Below are 14,415 nucleotides of genomic sequence, written 5' to 3' on the forward strand. Positions count from 1 at the left end.
GGATGGGGTGCCCACGGGCCCCACAACGCTGACACCTCCCTCCTCCTGCCTGCCCGTGCCTTTGCCTCTGGTCCCCACAGCGCCCAGCGGCTGGGGCCTGTGGGCTTCCTGGTCCCCCTGCTCAGCTCCCTGTAATGGCGGCATCCAGACGCGAGGGCGGCACTGCTCTGCTTTCGTGCCTGGGAATTCCTCCTGTCCGGGACCCCACAGCCAGACACGGGACTGCAATCCACAGCCCTGCACAGGTACTGCAGTCCTGCTGCACCCTGCTCTGCAGCCGTCCCGCCCAGCCTGGCCCTGGGAGCCACTCCCGACCCGTAGGCTTCTAATCCCACCTACTCTGCAGGTGGAGGTTGGGAGGATCGGGGTTCAAGGCCAGCCCTAGGCAAAAGAGTTGTAAGACTTCCAACTCAGCAAAGAAAAACTGGTGCTAACCTGCTGTCCCAGCTGTGCCAGAGGCCTAAGCAGGGGGATTGTGGAATGTGAGAGTCAACCTCAAAAACAATTCCAGGTTTAGAAGAAAAAGTGTCTCAAGAGGAGGAGTGCCTGCCTAGAATGCATGAGGCCCTGAATTCAAATCCCAGTCTCTCTCTCTCTCTCTCTCTCTCTCTCTCTCTCTCTCTCTCTCTCTCTCTCTCTCTCTCTCTCTCTCTCTCACACACACACACACACACACACAGAGTGTATCAAGCCATGCTTCTATCAAAGCTGTGGCCCTTTGCAGGGACATCCCAGGCACTAGAACCAGTGGGCAAGGAGAAAGGAGGGAGGGGCTTCCCCAGCTTGGTCCTGCCCACAGGCTGCCACCTGTACTTTGTGCAGATTCCCTTCAGATCCGACTCCCTTCCCTCCCCTTCCCTCCCCTTCCCTCCCCTTCCCTTCCCTTCCCTTCCCTCCCCTCCCCTTTCCTCCCCTCCCCTCTCCTCCCCTCCCTCGGCCCCTGCCAGACCTGCTGTGTCTTCCTTTCTAGCCCAGTGCCCAGGGGACATGGTGTTCCGTTCAGCGGAGCAGTGCCACCAGGAGGGGGGTCCGTGTCCTCGGCTGTGCCTGGCCCAGGACCCTGGGGTGGAATGCACAGGCTCCTGCACCCCCGGCTGCAGCTGTCCTCCGGGCCTCTTCCTGCACAATGCTAGCTGCCTGCCCCGCAGCCAGTGCCCCTGTCAGCTGCATGGGCGTCTCTATGCACCAGGAGCCGTGGCCCACCTGGACTCCTGCAACAACTGGTAGGCCAAGGGCAGGGGGAGCAAGAGGAAGTGGGGGGGGGTACTGGAGGAAGGTTCCAGAGGAGGGCAGCCATAGGGACACACACACACACACACACACACACACACACACACACACACACACACACACACACACACACACACACACACACACACACACACACACACACACACACACACACACACACACACACACACACACCCCAGAGGTCCAGCATGCCTCCATTCTGCAAGCATGCCCTGGAAAGACTACAGTGGATGAGATGTTCCCTGATGACTCCCAGGTGTCTGCAAGGACTGATCACTCCATTTACTTAATGAGAAAACTGAATGGCAGATGGGTGGAGTGATGGAACTGAAGAACTACAGAGGAGATTTTACCCTCTCCCCTCTTCCCCTCCCCCGCCCCCCCAGCTTCCTGTTTCCTGAATAAATTCCCTACCTGGGACCGTTGAATTTCTGCTCAGACCCTTCCTCGTGCCCAATACTCAAAGCTGACACCAGGCCGTACCAGCAGAGGGCGCTCTCATCCACATCACCATCCCTACCCACCTCCTTTCATCTCCCATCTCTGTCTCATTCTTACTTTTACCTTTTAGTTCCCAGTTCCTCCTTTAAATATCTCCTTTATTGTTCTTCCACCCAACTGTGTTTTCTCTCTTAGATTATTTTGCTGGAACATCCAATATTTGACAACTAGGCTTTAAAAATATATTGAAGGAGCCGGGCGCTGGTGGCTCACGCCTGTAATCCTAGCTACTCAGGAGGCTGAGATCTGAGGGTTGAGGTTCAAAGCTAGCCGGGGCAGGAAAGTTCGTGAGACTCTTATCTCCAGTAAACTGCTAGAAAACTGGAAGTGGTGCTGTGGCTCAAGCGGTAGAGCGCTGGCCTTGAGCTGAAGAGCACAGGGACAGCACCCAAGCTCAGAGTTCAAGTCCCACGACCAACCAAAAAAAAAATTTTTTTTTGAAGGAAACAAAGGGTGAGGAAAATTACCCAGCTCTTCCTCCTAGGAGAACTCTAGCTCTTTCTGGATTGCTCCCGCCTGTGCCTGTCACTCAGGATATCTCCAAGTGGTGCTTAGTAAAAACAAATGGAATGAAAGTGTAAAAGGTCATGCCTGACATCCTAGCTACTCAGGAGGCTGAGATCTGAGGCTTGAGGTTCAGAGCCAGCCAAGCAGGAAAGTCCGTGAGACTCATATCTCCAAAGTGTGTCTCAAGTGGTAGAGCACCATGTGAGAATACGAAGGTCTGAGTTCAAGTCCTAGTTCAGGCACACACACACAAAGTATCTCCTGATTTTTTTTTTTAACGTGACACGGGCGGCACGATGTCTGGGGCGCTGTGGAACTTACCCAGGGTGGATTCGGGGGGACGCCCTCAGAGGGAGAATTTCCTGAATTTGATGGAACAGTGTCCTGGATGCTGCCCCTTGGGACAGTGTGTGGTGCTGGAAGGGCAGCAGCTGGCTAGAGCGGGTGGGCTGCACTAGGTGTCCGTGGCCCTGTGGCCCCTCTCTCTGCAGCACCTGTGTCTCTGGTGAGATGGTGTGCACCTTGGAGCTCTGTCCAGGTACCCCCTGTGCCCCTCGCCCTGCGTCCTGGCCCCATGCCCTTGCCCTGCGTCCTGGCCCTGTGCTCGCCCTGTGCCCCTCGCCCTGCGCCCCGCGCCCTTGCCCTGTGCCCTGCGCCCTCGCCCTGCACCCTCGCCCTGCACCCCACGCCCTCACCCTGCACCCCGTGCCCTCGCCCTGCACCCCGCGCCCTCACCCTGTGCCCCGCGCCCTCGCCCTGCACCCCACGCACGCCCTCACCCTGCACCCTGCGCCCTCACCCTGTGCCCCGTGCCCTCGCCCTCGCCCTGCACCCCGCGCCCTCACCCTGTGCCCCGCGCCCTCGCCCTCGCCCTGTACCCCGCGCCCTCACCCTGTGCCCCGCGCCCTCGTCCGCGCCCTCACCCTGCACCCCTCGCCCTCACCCTGTGCCCCGCGCCCTCGCCCTGCACCCCGCGCCCTCACCCTGCACCCCATGCCCTCACCCTGTGCCCCGTGCCCTCACCCTCGCCCTGCACCCCGCGCCCTCATCCTGTGCCCCACACCCTCGCCCTGCACCTTCGCCCTGCACCCCGGGCCCTGCACCCCGCGCCCTCACCCTGTGCCCCTCACTCCGCGCCCTCGCCCTGCGCCCTGTGCCCCACGCCCTTGCCCCTCGCCCTCACCCTGCGCCCCACACCCTTGCCCTGCACCCCTTGCCCTGTGCCCTCGCCCTATGTTCCTTGCCCTGCGCCCTCACCCTGTGCCCTCGCCCTGGCAGTGGCCTGTGGCTGGAGCCCCTGGACCCCATGGAGCCCCTGCAGCCGCAGTTGCAATGTGGGCATCCGGCGGCGTTTCAGAGCAGGCACCGCACCTCCCGCGGCCTTTGGGGGGGCTGAGTGCCAGGGTTCTAACATGGAGGCTGAATTCTGCAGCCTGCAGCCATGTCGAGGTAAGAGCAGGTCCTAAGACCTCCTTAAAGAACCTTCTCGAAAACAGCCAAAAATCCTTTCTCCCTCCCCCGCACGGCGCATCCCGTGAGATGGGCAAGGGACTTCCCTAAGAGGCGCTAGCTAAGAGATGGTCCCAAGGGACCCTATGCGTCCAATTCTGAAGAGAGCCCCTCCCTAGGGCCACCTCCTCCCCAGGGACCTCCTCCCCAGGAGGCAAGGGGGACGGGCCAGAGGGTTTGAGAAGGGAGGGGGGCCCTGGGGTGTGTGGGGGACAGTGTACTGGATGTGGGGGGCAGGGCCTGCAGTGACCCAGGCCCCACCCCCAGGGGAGTGGGGTCCCTGGGCCCCCTGCTCCGTGCCTTGTGGAGGAGGCTACAGGAACCGCACCCGAGGCGGGAGCCCACACAGCCCGGTGGAGTTCTCCACCTGCAGCCCGCAGCCCTGTGCAGGTGAGGGCCGCCCCCCCACCCCGACCCGCCCTGCCCTCCCTCTGTCCTCCCCCTCCCGGCAGCCCCTCCCCCATGACAACCCCATCCTGCTCAGAGCTCTGCCTCTCCCAGATGGCAAGCAATGGGGAGAGAGCCCAGTGCTGGGCTCAGCCGACACTGTCCCCAGGGCCAGTGGCTGGTGTGTGTCCCAGAGGACAGCAGTGGCTGGACTGCGCCCAGGGCCCCGCCTCCTGTGCAGAGCTCAACTCCCTGAGAGACGATAACCAGACCTGCCACCCCGGCTGCTACTGCCCCCCGGGGGCGCTTCTGCTGGTGCGTAGCCTCCCTGCCCCACCTCAGCGGGGCCTCCTCACCAAGCAGGGAAGGGATCCGCAGCACTCGGCAGAGGCTGAGCCAAAGGTTTGGGGCTGGAGAGTTGAGGAAAGGACACTGGACTGCAGCTCAGCTGGGGCGGGAACAGCAGTGACCCTGGGTGACCCTGGGTGAGCCTTGCTGTCCCTCCCAGGACCTCTGCTCTGTCTGCAAAATGGTGATTGGGTTTAGAAGGGCTTTATCAATCACCTGTCACCAAGAACTCTGCCCTTTTATCCACCACCAGTTATTTACATGTTTTATTGTTTTGGTCAGTCTTGGGGCTTGAACTCAGGGCCTGGACTCTTTCTCTGAGCTCTTTTGCTCTACCACTTTGAGCCACAGCACCACTTCTGGTTTTTGAGTGGTTAATTGGAGATAAGAGCCTCACGGGGACTTTTCTGCACAGGCTGGCTTTGAACCATGATCCTCAGATCTCAGCCTCCTGAATAATCAGGATTACAGGTGTGAGCCATTGGCACCCTGGCTCATCGATTATTTATTAAGTGCTAAGTGTATGCTCAGCCTTGGGCTGGAGATTTATCCAAGGTCACTTGCTGGTTCCAGCTGGAGCTAAGCATGGCCCCTGATGAAAATTTGTTTTCTTTTTACACTATTGCTGTACAAATTACATATTTCACAGGAAATACATATAATACGTACGATCATACAAATATGTGTGCAATGGAAGATGATCTTTTTCACCAGTGGCATGGAATCCGTGCCCCTCTGTGCCCCGCAGCTGAGGGTCTGCATTCACAATGGAAGTGAGCTGCCAAGAGTGAGCTGCGTTTGCAAAGATCAGCATTAGCAGTTGAGGACAGCTGAGGAATTGCTGCTGGCTTTGATTGGAACTGGAGATGATTGGGACTTTTAAATTCCAGAACAATGTGTGTGTGCCCGCCCAGGACTGCCCCTGTGCCCACGGAGGACGCCTCCACCCCCCTGGCAGTGCTGTGCATCGTCCCTGTGAGACCTGGTGAGTCCCTCCACCTCCTCCTGCATTGATCCCGGGACCTGGGAGCACACAGCATGCAGCTGTCCCCAGCAGCGGACGACACACAGATGCATGCCCCTCCTCAGGCATGACCACCCAGCCCTCCCAGCCAAACCTGCCAGCGGCACCCCTCCTTCTGCTATCCCCATCTGTACTTCAGGGGCCAGGGGCATAGCTAGGTAGAGCACTTTCCAGCGTGTTCAAGGCCCTGGGTTCTGTCGCCAGCACTGTCTTCTCTCCTCCCACCTGTGTTACTTTCCATGGCTTCTGTAGCAAAGTCTCACATACAGACAGACAGATACACACACACACACACACACACACACACACACACACACACACACACACACACACACACACACACACACTAGAGGGCTTAACAACAACACTGATGTTTGTGCTAGACGCTAGAAGCTGGATATCAAGGTATGGCTGGAATTGGTCCCTTGTGTGGCCCAAGGGAGACTCTGTTCCCTTGCCTCTCCTCTCCGGGTGCCTTGCCAGCCATCTAGCATTTCTGCCGTCTTCTCAGGTCTCTTCCCATCATGCCTCGGTGAGCGTCTGTATTCTTCCCAGAAGAACAGCATTCAGGGCCAACCCTAATTGCCTGTCTTTAGCTTGGCTGCCACTAGAAAGACCCGCTGTCCAAATAAGGTGACAGGTGTAGGTGTGGGGCGAGAGCGTGAAGACAGGAGACAGGGCTCTCTGTCTGGTCCTAAGGCAACCCAGCCCTCCGCTCTTTCCTTGAAGCTCCTGCAGCTCTGGGCTCATTGTCAACTGCAGCTCCCGGCCTTGTGAGGAGGGTGAGAAAGACTCTGCCTGCCTCCTGCCCCTGGGGTGCCCCTGGGCTGGGCCTGGGCTGGGCCTGGGCTGGGCCTGGGCTGGGCCTGGGCTGGGCCTGGGCTGGGCCTGGGCTGAGCTGGCGGTGGGAGACGAGCACCTCAAGATGAGCCTCCTGCTCTGCCCAACCTGTGCTTCCCACCCCTCTGTGCCAACATGTCCCCCCAGGCCAGCCTGCGTGGTCACCCTGGACCCCTTGGAGTGAGTGCTCGGCTTCCTGTGGCCCCGCCCTACGCCACCGGCACCGATTTTGTGCCAAGACCACTGGCATGGCACCCTCTCGCCTGACTCTGCTGCCCCCATCGGCCACGCCCGCAGCCTTCTGCCCCGGCCCGGAGGCTGAGGAGGAGCCGTGCCTCCTACCAGGGTGTGACCGTGAGTGACCCGCAGTGCCCTTGGCTGACCTTGGGGGGACGGCCTGCCCCATGAGTCCCGGCTGCCCTCGGGCCCTCACCAGCCTTCCTGCGCTGTTCGTGCAGGAGCAGGGGGCTGGGGTGTCTGGGGACCCTGGTCCAGCTGTAGTCGGAGCTGTGGGGGTGGCCTGCGGAGCCGGAGCCGAGCCTGCCATCAGCCACCACCCCGGGGCCTAGGGGATTTCTGCGAGGGGCCCCAGGCCCAGGGGGAGGCCTGCCAGACCCGGCCGTGCCCAGGTACCTGTGGGAGCACACCGGGAGCAGCTGGGGGAGGCAGCGCAGGAATGCCACCCGCCCTCAGCCCACCCGTCCTCCCAGGGACCAACTGCACAGCCATCGAAGGAGCGGAGTACAGCCCCTGTGGGCCTCCTTGCCCTCGCTCCTGTGAGGACCTCGTGGTGAGTCTGCACCCTGGGCTGACCCCTGCTGTGACCCCATAGTGGGGTCAGCAGACTTCGGGCTCATCACTTGTTCTTGCCTGGTGCTAGCCAGCCCCATGCGAATGGGGTGGGAGGGGGTGAGGGGGGGGAGGTCCTAGGCTTTGGTTTATAACCAAGGGGGGAGGTGGCATCCAGTGCAGCCTTTGGTGTCCATACAGCAAATGTCCTCAAATTAAAACATTTTACAAAAACCTAGGCGCCAGTGGCTGGTGCTTGCAATCCTAGCTACACAGGGTGCTGAGATCTGAGGATCACAGTTCAAAGCCAGCCTGGGCAGGAAAGTCCGTGAGACTCTCATCTCCAATAAACCACCAGAAAACTGGAAGTGGCGCTGTGGCTCAAGTGGTAGAGCGCTGGCCTTGAGCTGAAGAGCTGAGGGAGAGCGCCCAGGCCGGAGTTCAAGCCCCACGACAGAGAGAGAGAGAAAGAGAGAGAGAGAGAGAGAGAGAGAGAGAGAGAGAGAGAGAGAGAGAGAGAAAGGGAAACCTCTGAGCTGAAGGTCAGGCTCTCCTCTCCCTCCCCCCCCCTCCCTGCCAGGCAGCCTGCACAGACTCCCTCGCCCCTCAGGCCCTGTGTGCTGCTGACCAGAGCCCTCCCTTGCTGTCCCCAGCACTGCGAGTGGCACTGCCAGCCCGGGTGCTACTGTCCCCGGGGCCAGGTGCTGAGTGCCGACGGGGCAGTCTGCGTGCCGCCGGGTCACTGTGACTGCCTGGACCTGCTCACGGGGCAGCGGCACCCTCCAGGCGCTCAGTTGGCAAAGCAAGATGGCTGCAACCACTGGTGAGTAGCTCCAGCACCGAGGCAGGAGGCAGGGCAGCCGCCAGGGTCACCCCAATCTCGTGTCTGAGCCCCAAGTCTTGGCCAGTGCACACATTGGCCCCCTCCATTTCCAGAAAGATGTAGGGCAGGCCCTGTCATCCCTATCTGTAGGTGGGGAAACTGAGGCAGTCACCTCTGTCTGGGGAGGAGCAGGGCGGGCGGGGGGGGGGAGAGTAGACAAACAACAGAGAAGCCATCTGCTCTCACTGCCCAGCCTCACCCTGGGCACTCCCACGTGCAACACACCAGCTGTGACATCTCCAGAGGCCAAGCATGGGGCGCTGGAGAGGAGGTGGGGGAGGGGTGAAGGGGGTGAAGGGGGAGTCGGCTGAGATGCTGACTTTTCCGCCTGGGCCTGCACCCTGGCCCCAGCACCTGCTCGGAGGGGAAGCTGAACTGCACAGACCTGCCCTGCCCAGGTACACGCCATGGGTGGTCAGGGGAGGGGAGGCAAAGCAGGACTTGGACTGGGGAGAGGGGAGATGCTGGGTGGATCCGGAACACCCAGTGCCCACCGTTCTTGCGCAGTGCCTGGAGGCTGGTGCCCGTGGTCAGAGTGGACGGCATGCTCCCAGCCCTGTGTGGGCCAGACAAGGTCCCGCTCCAGGGCCTGTGTGTGCCCAGCCCCCCAGCATGGGGGCGCCCCGTGCCCTGGAGGGGCAGGAGCCCAGCTTCAGAAGGAGGCCTGCTCCAGCCCTGAAGAATGCCCAGGTGTGATGTTCCCACTGGGCCCGCAGCACCCCGCCCAGTCCCAATAACCTGAGGTCCCCGGGGCCTCCTGACAAGAGTGATTCTGTCTTCCTGGTGCAGTGGAAGGAGCCTGGAGCCCCTGGGGACCTTGGTCTCCCTGTGATGTGTGCTTAGGCCAGTCCCAGAGGAGCCGGACATGCAGCCAGCCCCCTACTTCTGACGGGGGCAGGCCCTGCCCTGGGGGCCACGAACAGAGTCGCCCTTGTCAGGAGAATACCACACAATGTGCAGGTGAGAACTTGGCTGGGCCTGGGGGTGGGGGTGGGGTCCAGAGAACCCTTGGCTCTGACCTCTGACCCCCCACGCACTGGTCGATATCATTTCCTGAAGGGGGACAGCCCTCAACTCGGCTGCCCACGTTCCTGGCCAGGTGGCAGGTGGCGGGCATGGCAGGTGACGGGCATGGCAGGAGGGCTCTTGTCTCTCAGCACCTGTTCTTGTGCTTCCTTTCTGCCCTAGACTGTGGGGGTGGTCAGGTTCTGCTGCCCTGTGGATGGCCCTGCCCTCGCTCCTGCCAGGACCTGTCCCCTGGCAGCGTGTGCCAGCCAGGCTCTGGAAGCTGCCAGCCCAGCTGTGGGTGCCCTACGGGTCAACTCTCCCAGGATGGGCTCTGTGTGCCCCCAGCTCGGTGCCGCTGCCAGTACCAGCCTGGAGCCATGGGTCAGTGCCTTCCTCTCCCTCACCCAGCAACCTGCTGACCCCTGCACTGCCCCCTGCCGGCTCCCAGCTCCCTCTGCAAACTGCACCACCTGCACCCTGGGCTGTCTGGGCTCCATCTCCTTCCTCCAGGACATAGGATGTAGGGTGAAGTGTTTATGGGGGACATGGAGCTGTGTGAGTCTCTACCATCACTTTTGTACCCTCCAGGGATGGCTCAGAACCAGAGCTGGTCTGCAGGATCCAGGTTCAGCTCCTGGGAGAGCCTGGAACCTGGAGAGATGGTGCTTGGGCCCTGTGACAACTGGTAATGGGGGGGGGCATTGAGGAGCAGGCAGAAGCCCCCTGTGGGAGGAGGCCAGGCCCTGGGGTCTGAAGCACGCTCCCTTGTCCCCAGCACGTGTGTGGCAGGCATCCTGCAGTGCCACAAGGTGCCTGGCTGCCCAGGGGCTGGTGTGTGGAGCTCCTGGGGTCCCTGGGAAGTCTGCAGCGTTTCCTGTGGGGGAGGGGAGCAGCCCCGTTCCCGGCGCTGTGCCCGACCCCCCTGTCCCGGGCTGGCCCGCCAGAGCCGCCCCTGCCACACGCAGGTCTGCAAAGGTGAGCTCAGAGAGACTGTCCATCATCCCGTTTACCTCTGAATCCACCTGAACCCTGAATGCCTTCAGACCTTTCCCACCCCCCTCTCCCCCTTCACCCCCCCTCCCCAGCCTGTGATGTGTAAATAAAAGAGGAAGCAGCCAGGTTGTGGGGAGGGGTAGTGCCCAGGGATGGGGCAGGGTGATTTCCAGATTGCGGGACAGGTGGACACGGAGGCAGGCACTGATTTGGGTATTGCTTCAGAGACCGGCTGTCCTGCTGACCGCCTGTATCGTGAATGCCAGCCTGGCAGAGGATGCCCCTTCTCCTGCACCCACATCACGGGGCAGCTGGCCTGCCTCTCTGACGCCTGTGAGGAGGGCTGCCACTGTCCCGAAGGAACCTTCCAGCACCACTTGGCCTGTGTTCAGGTCAGAACTCAGCCACCCAGGAGCCCAGGGCCGGTCCTCCCTACCCTCACCCAGCGGCGCACGTCCTGGGCGGGGCGGGGCCTTGGATCTCTGACAGGCTGTCCCTGGCTCTGATGGTGCCCTACTGCATATTGTCTATGTACCTCCTCCTGACAGCCAAGGATGGTTCCTCCAGACCCTGGGCTCTCCCATGCTGCCCCTGCCCTGCCCCCCGCCTCTCACCCTGTCCTCCACCACTAGGGGTCTTCTCCGTGCCCCCTTTTCCTGTCCATCCTTTGTAGGGAAGAGCACTGCTTCGCCTTCCCTCTACCTGAGCCCAGTCTCTCATCTTGGGTGTGGGGCTGATTGGCAGGCAGGTGCCAGCTCTGCTCTCCTGGGCCCAACAGATTATTTTACTAAACCCGGTGGCTTCCTGTGGTCAGTTCTAGAGAATGCATGATCGGAGGGGAGCTGAGCACCTGCTGACCCCGGGCCCAGAGAGGGGAGCGGACACAGAAAGTTAGTGGTGGCAGAGTTGGATGGAACCCAGGCAGCCCGATTCCTTCTGTTGCTCCTGTTCAGGGGCTCCTGCTGCCTCCGCCAGCCCTGTCTTCTTGGGGCTTCTGTTGACACTGCTAAGTGCTCCATGCAGGAAGTGCGCTGGCCCCTCGGGCCACACACACAGCCCATCTGCCTCTCATGGGGCGTTCGTGCCCCTGGGCCCGCCTGCAAGAAATGCCCTCCAGAGGCCCAGAACCTTCCTCCAGGCCCTCATCCTCCCATTCCTTCTCTCCTGTACTGGTGCCCGGTGTGTGGCTGGCTTGTGACATCCCTGTCTCCTCTGCCCACCCACCAGGAGTGCCCCTGTGTACTGACAGCGGTGCTGCTTCACCAGCTGGGGGCTGCCAGCCCTGTCCTGGGGATGCACCCGCCCTTCCTAGGAGAAGGGGACCAGCCTCTGGGGCCTGGAGATGAGCTGGGCTCAGGCCAGATGCTCCGCATAGGCTGCAGGAACTGGTGAGGGGATCACCAAGAGTGGGAACTGGTCCAAACCATGTGGAGGGGGGAGGGGCGGAGGCCTGGGGCTCAGGAAGGGAGGGATGACAGGGCAGGACCCTGGGCTGCCCTCTGCCTCTGCCCACCTGTGTGTCCCTGCCCTTGGAGGCCTGTGGCCTTTTCTCTGTTGGCCCACGCTGCCCCTTTCACTGTGTCCCCTCCCCAGCTCCTGTGTGCACGGACAGCTCTCCTGTTCCAGGGACGACTGCTCCACCGCTGGGAGTGGCTTCAGCCCCTGGGGTCCGTGGGGCCCGTGCTCTCAGTCCTGTGGGGCGCTGGGTACGCGCAGCCGCGGCCGCCTTTGTCTGCACCCCACGCCCACTCCTGGTGGCCTGGCCTGCCGCGGGCCCCTCCAGGACTGGGAATTCTGCCCCAGCCCAGACTGCCCCGGTAAGGGAAGCGGGAAAGGTGGAGGGCGGGGCTGGGGCTGGGAAGGCTCTGGGCAGATGATCGGCAGGCTGGGGCTGGCTCATCACTCTTGGTCCCCTCCTGTATCTGTCCGGTCCTATGTCTGTCTTAGAATCTTCCTTCCAGCTCTCTGCACTTCACTTTGGGTATGTTTACCCAGGGTTTCTGGAGATTTGGGGAGATGCAACACACTTGGGGGTGGGGGAGACCCTGGTGTCAGAATCTAGGAACTCAGATAGTTCACGTGCTGTAGCAAATTGGGGGTGGAGGGACTTCTCCTAGAGGATTAATCCAGGAGGGCTTCCTGAACAAGAGAGGATAGAGTGTCTGTTGATGAATGAAGAGAGCTCTAATGAGCACTGGAAGGGAAAGAATGCCAGGGTGCAGGGACAACTTGAGCAGAGGCCTTGAGCTCCTGGCCTAGCATACCCGTGTAAGATAATCAAGGTGAAGGAAGGCTGGGCCAGATAGCGCCGACGAACAGCACGGACTGCCTGGTCCTGGCACATCGCAGACTTGGAAACCTGTCTGATCAGAGTCTTCTTCGGCACAGGGGCCGAAATATCCACCGTGGAGCCAGCGAGCGACCTTCCAGGTAGCCCTAGACCCTTTGGGAAGCACCACCCAGGGCCCCCTGCCTCCCCTGCCCTGGCACAGGCCGACTCATCAGGAGACCCCTCCCTCACCCCTTCCTCTCCCCTCTCACCCCCTGCCCCGCAGGTGCCTGGGGCCCATGGTCGCTGTGGGCCCCCTGCTCTCACAGCTGCACCGACCCTGCCCGCCCTGCCTGGCGCAGCCGCGCACGCCTCTGCCTGGCGAACTGCACCTCGGGGGACGCCTCGCAGGCGCGCCCCTGCAACCTGCCCTCGTGCACAGGTCCACGTGAGCTCCTGACTCCACCCCCAGCAGTGCACTCACACGATGCGTTCTGACCACGGTCAGCGCCTGCCCCCAGACCACCAGTCTTGATTTCTCACCCCAGCATCTGGTCTCGAGTGGAGGTCTGGCTGGTTCTCTCGGCCAACCCCAGCAGCTGCTAGCGCTCCCCGCCAACCGCTAACAGATTCCCTGTGCTTTACACAGAGATGTGCCAAGCACTCCCCACAAGCCACACCCCAGTCCCTCCGCAGCCTGTGAGTTGATGAGGGGACATGAGGCTTGGCTGCCAAAGCCACCGGCAGGACCTGATCCAGGAGGAGGGCCCGGAGGGGGGAGGGGAGGGGGGTTATAGCCCGCCTCGGTGGAGGAAGTCCACCGGCTCCAGCTTGGCTTTGTCTCAGCAGAGCTGCCTGGCTGTCCTGGCCCTGGCTGTGTGCCGGGGAACTGTTCCTGGACCTCGTGGGCCCCGTGGGAGGCATGCTCGCGCAGCTGTGGAGTGGGCCAGCAGCGCCGCCTGCGAGCGTACCATCCTCCTGGGCCCGGTGGCCACTGGTGCCCGGACATCCTCACCGCCTACCAGGAGCACCGATTCTGCAACCTGCGTGCTTGCCCGGGTAGGAAGGCCTTCACCACGCTCCTCCCCAGTGGTGCTCCCAAGGAGGCCCTGGCATGTTTGCTCCCCACCAGACACCTGTTCCACCGGCACACCACACCCCCCGGGGGACCTGGAGGGCTCCTCAGTCGGAGCTGACCCCTGGCTGGGGGGGCTGTCCTCTTCCTGACAGTGCCTGGAGGCTGGTCACGCTGGAGTCCCTGGTCCTCGTGCGACCGCAGCTGTGGAGGAGGCCAGTCTTTGAGGAGTCGAAGCTGTTCGAGTCCTCCGCCCAAGAATGGGGGTGCTCCCTGTGTTGGGGGGAGACACCAGGTCCGGCTCTGTAATCCTATGGCCTGTGGTACGTACATAGCCATGGCAGCCCCTTCCGTCTCTCTACGAGACTCCTCTCTGCAGCTCTCTCCATTTCCACCTCTAACTTCATCCTCACAAGGTGGGACAGGCTGCCACCTCATTGGTCAGTTAAGGAAACAGACCCGCCCTGGGAAGTGGGAGGGAAATGGCTTGATTGGCAGCTGAGTGGAGACTTCCTGTGTGTCTAGGACCTAAAAGCCCAGGGCTCACTGTCTGCCCTGCCCACCCTGGGGTAGAACTCGATCTAAGCTTTCTCTGCCCTCTAACTACTGGAGAACTACTCAGACCAGTCAAGGGGTTCAGAGAATTTGGAGGTGACCCTGTCAGAAGCCTGCCTGGTCTTTGCAGATGTCAACGAACCCCACGCTCCACCCTACTCTAGCTCTTCCTTTCATTGCTCCTTGAGTAGCCTAGCCCCTACCCCCAGGGGCCTTGACCCAGTCTATTAGGAAATCCTCGCCATATGACCACTTCTGACTCCTTGGCACAGTGTTGGAGAGCTAGGTGAGAGCGTTGCCTTCTGATATTTCATCAATGCCGTCCAGCTCAGCTAACATTTTCCTGGGTACCAACTAGGTGCTGAGAACTCTCTAGTGGGTCAGAGGAGCTTGCTGTACACTTGGACTATCCCATTCCCAAGCTGAGTGCCGGTGGCTCACACCTGTAATCCTAGCTACTCAGGAGGCTGAGATCT

General features: G+C 61.4%; 1 protein-coding gene across 1 annotated transcript in view; it reads left to right on the forward strand.

Annotated features, from left to right (window-relative positions):
- Positions 1-14,415, forward strand: part of LOC138809913 (SCO-spondin-like) — a 53,706-nt gene that overhangs the window by 27,883 nt on the left and 11,408 nt on the right. The window contains exons 56-80 of the mRNA XM_069997027.1: positions 81-245; positions 971-1,223; positions 2,751-2,797; positions 3,538-3,708; positions 4,036-4,158; positions 4,325-4,470; positions 5,394-5,488; positions 6,257-6,309; positions 6,515-6,721; positions 6,826-6,996; positions 7,078-7,157; positions 7,810-7,979; positions 8,391-8,437; positions 8,547-8,729; positions 8,829-8,999; positions 9,228-9,428; positions 9,636-9,732; positions 9,823-10,022; positions 10,266-10,432; positions 11,268-11,428; positions 11,634-11,857; positions 12,429-12,470; positions 12,596-12,751; positions 13,159-13,368; positions 13,540-13,707. Coding sequence (XP_069853128.1) covers positions 81-245; positions 971-1,223; positions 2,751-2,797; positions 3,538-3,708; positions 4,036-4,158; positions 4,325-4,470; positions 5,394-5,488; positions 6,257-6,309; positions 6,515-6,721; positions 6,826-6,996; positions 7,078-7,157; positions 7,810-7,979; positions 8,391-8,437; positions 8,547-8,729; positions 8,829-8,999; positions 9,228-9,428; positions 9,636-9,732; positions 9,823-10,022; positions 10,266-10,432; positions 11,268-11,428; positions 11,634-11,857; positions 12,429-12,470; positions 12,596-12,751; positions 13,159-13,368; positions 13,540-13,707 — 3,708 coding nt within the window. The remainder of the gene's footprint in view (positions 1-80; positions 246-970; positions 1,224-2,750; positions 2,798-3,537; positions 3,709-4,035; positions 4,159-4,324; positions 4,471-5,393; positions 5,489-6,256; positions 6,310-6,514; positions 6,722-6,825; positions 6,997-7,077; positions 7,158-7,809; positions 7,980-8,390; positions 8,438-8,546; positions 8,730-8,828; positions 9,000-9,227; positions 9,429-9,635; positions 9,733-9,822; positions 10,023-10,265; positions 10,433-11,267; positions 11,429-11,633; positions 11,858-12,428; positions 12,471-12,595; positions 12,752-13,158; positions 13,369-13,539; positions 13,708-14,415) is intronic.

The sequence above is a fragment of the Dipodomys merriami genome, unplaced genomic scaffold (genome assembly GCF_024711535.1).
Source record: "Dipodomys merriami isolate MVZ:Mamm:240054 unplaced genomic scaffold, mDipMer1.0.p SCAF_5, whole genome shotgun sequence".
Classification (NCBI taxonomy): domain Eukaryota; kingdom Metazoa; phylum Chordata; class Mammalia; order Rodentia; family Heteromyidae; genus Dipodomys; species Dipodomys merriami.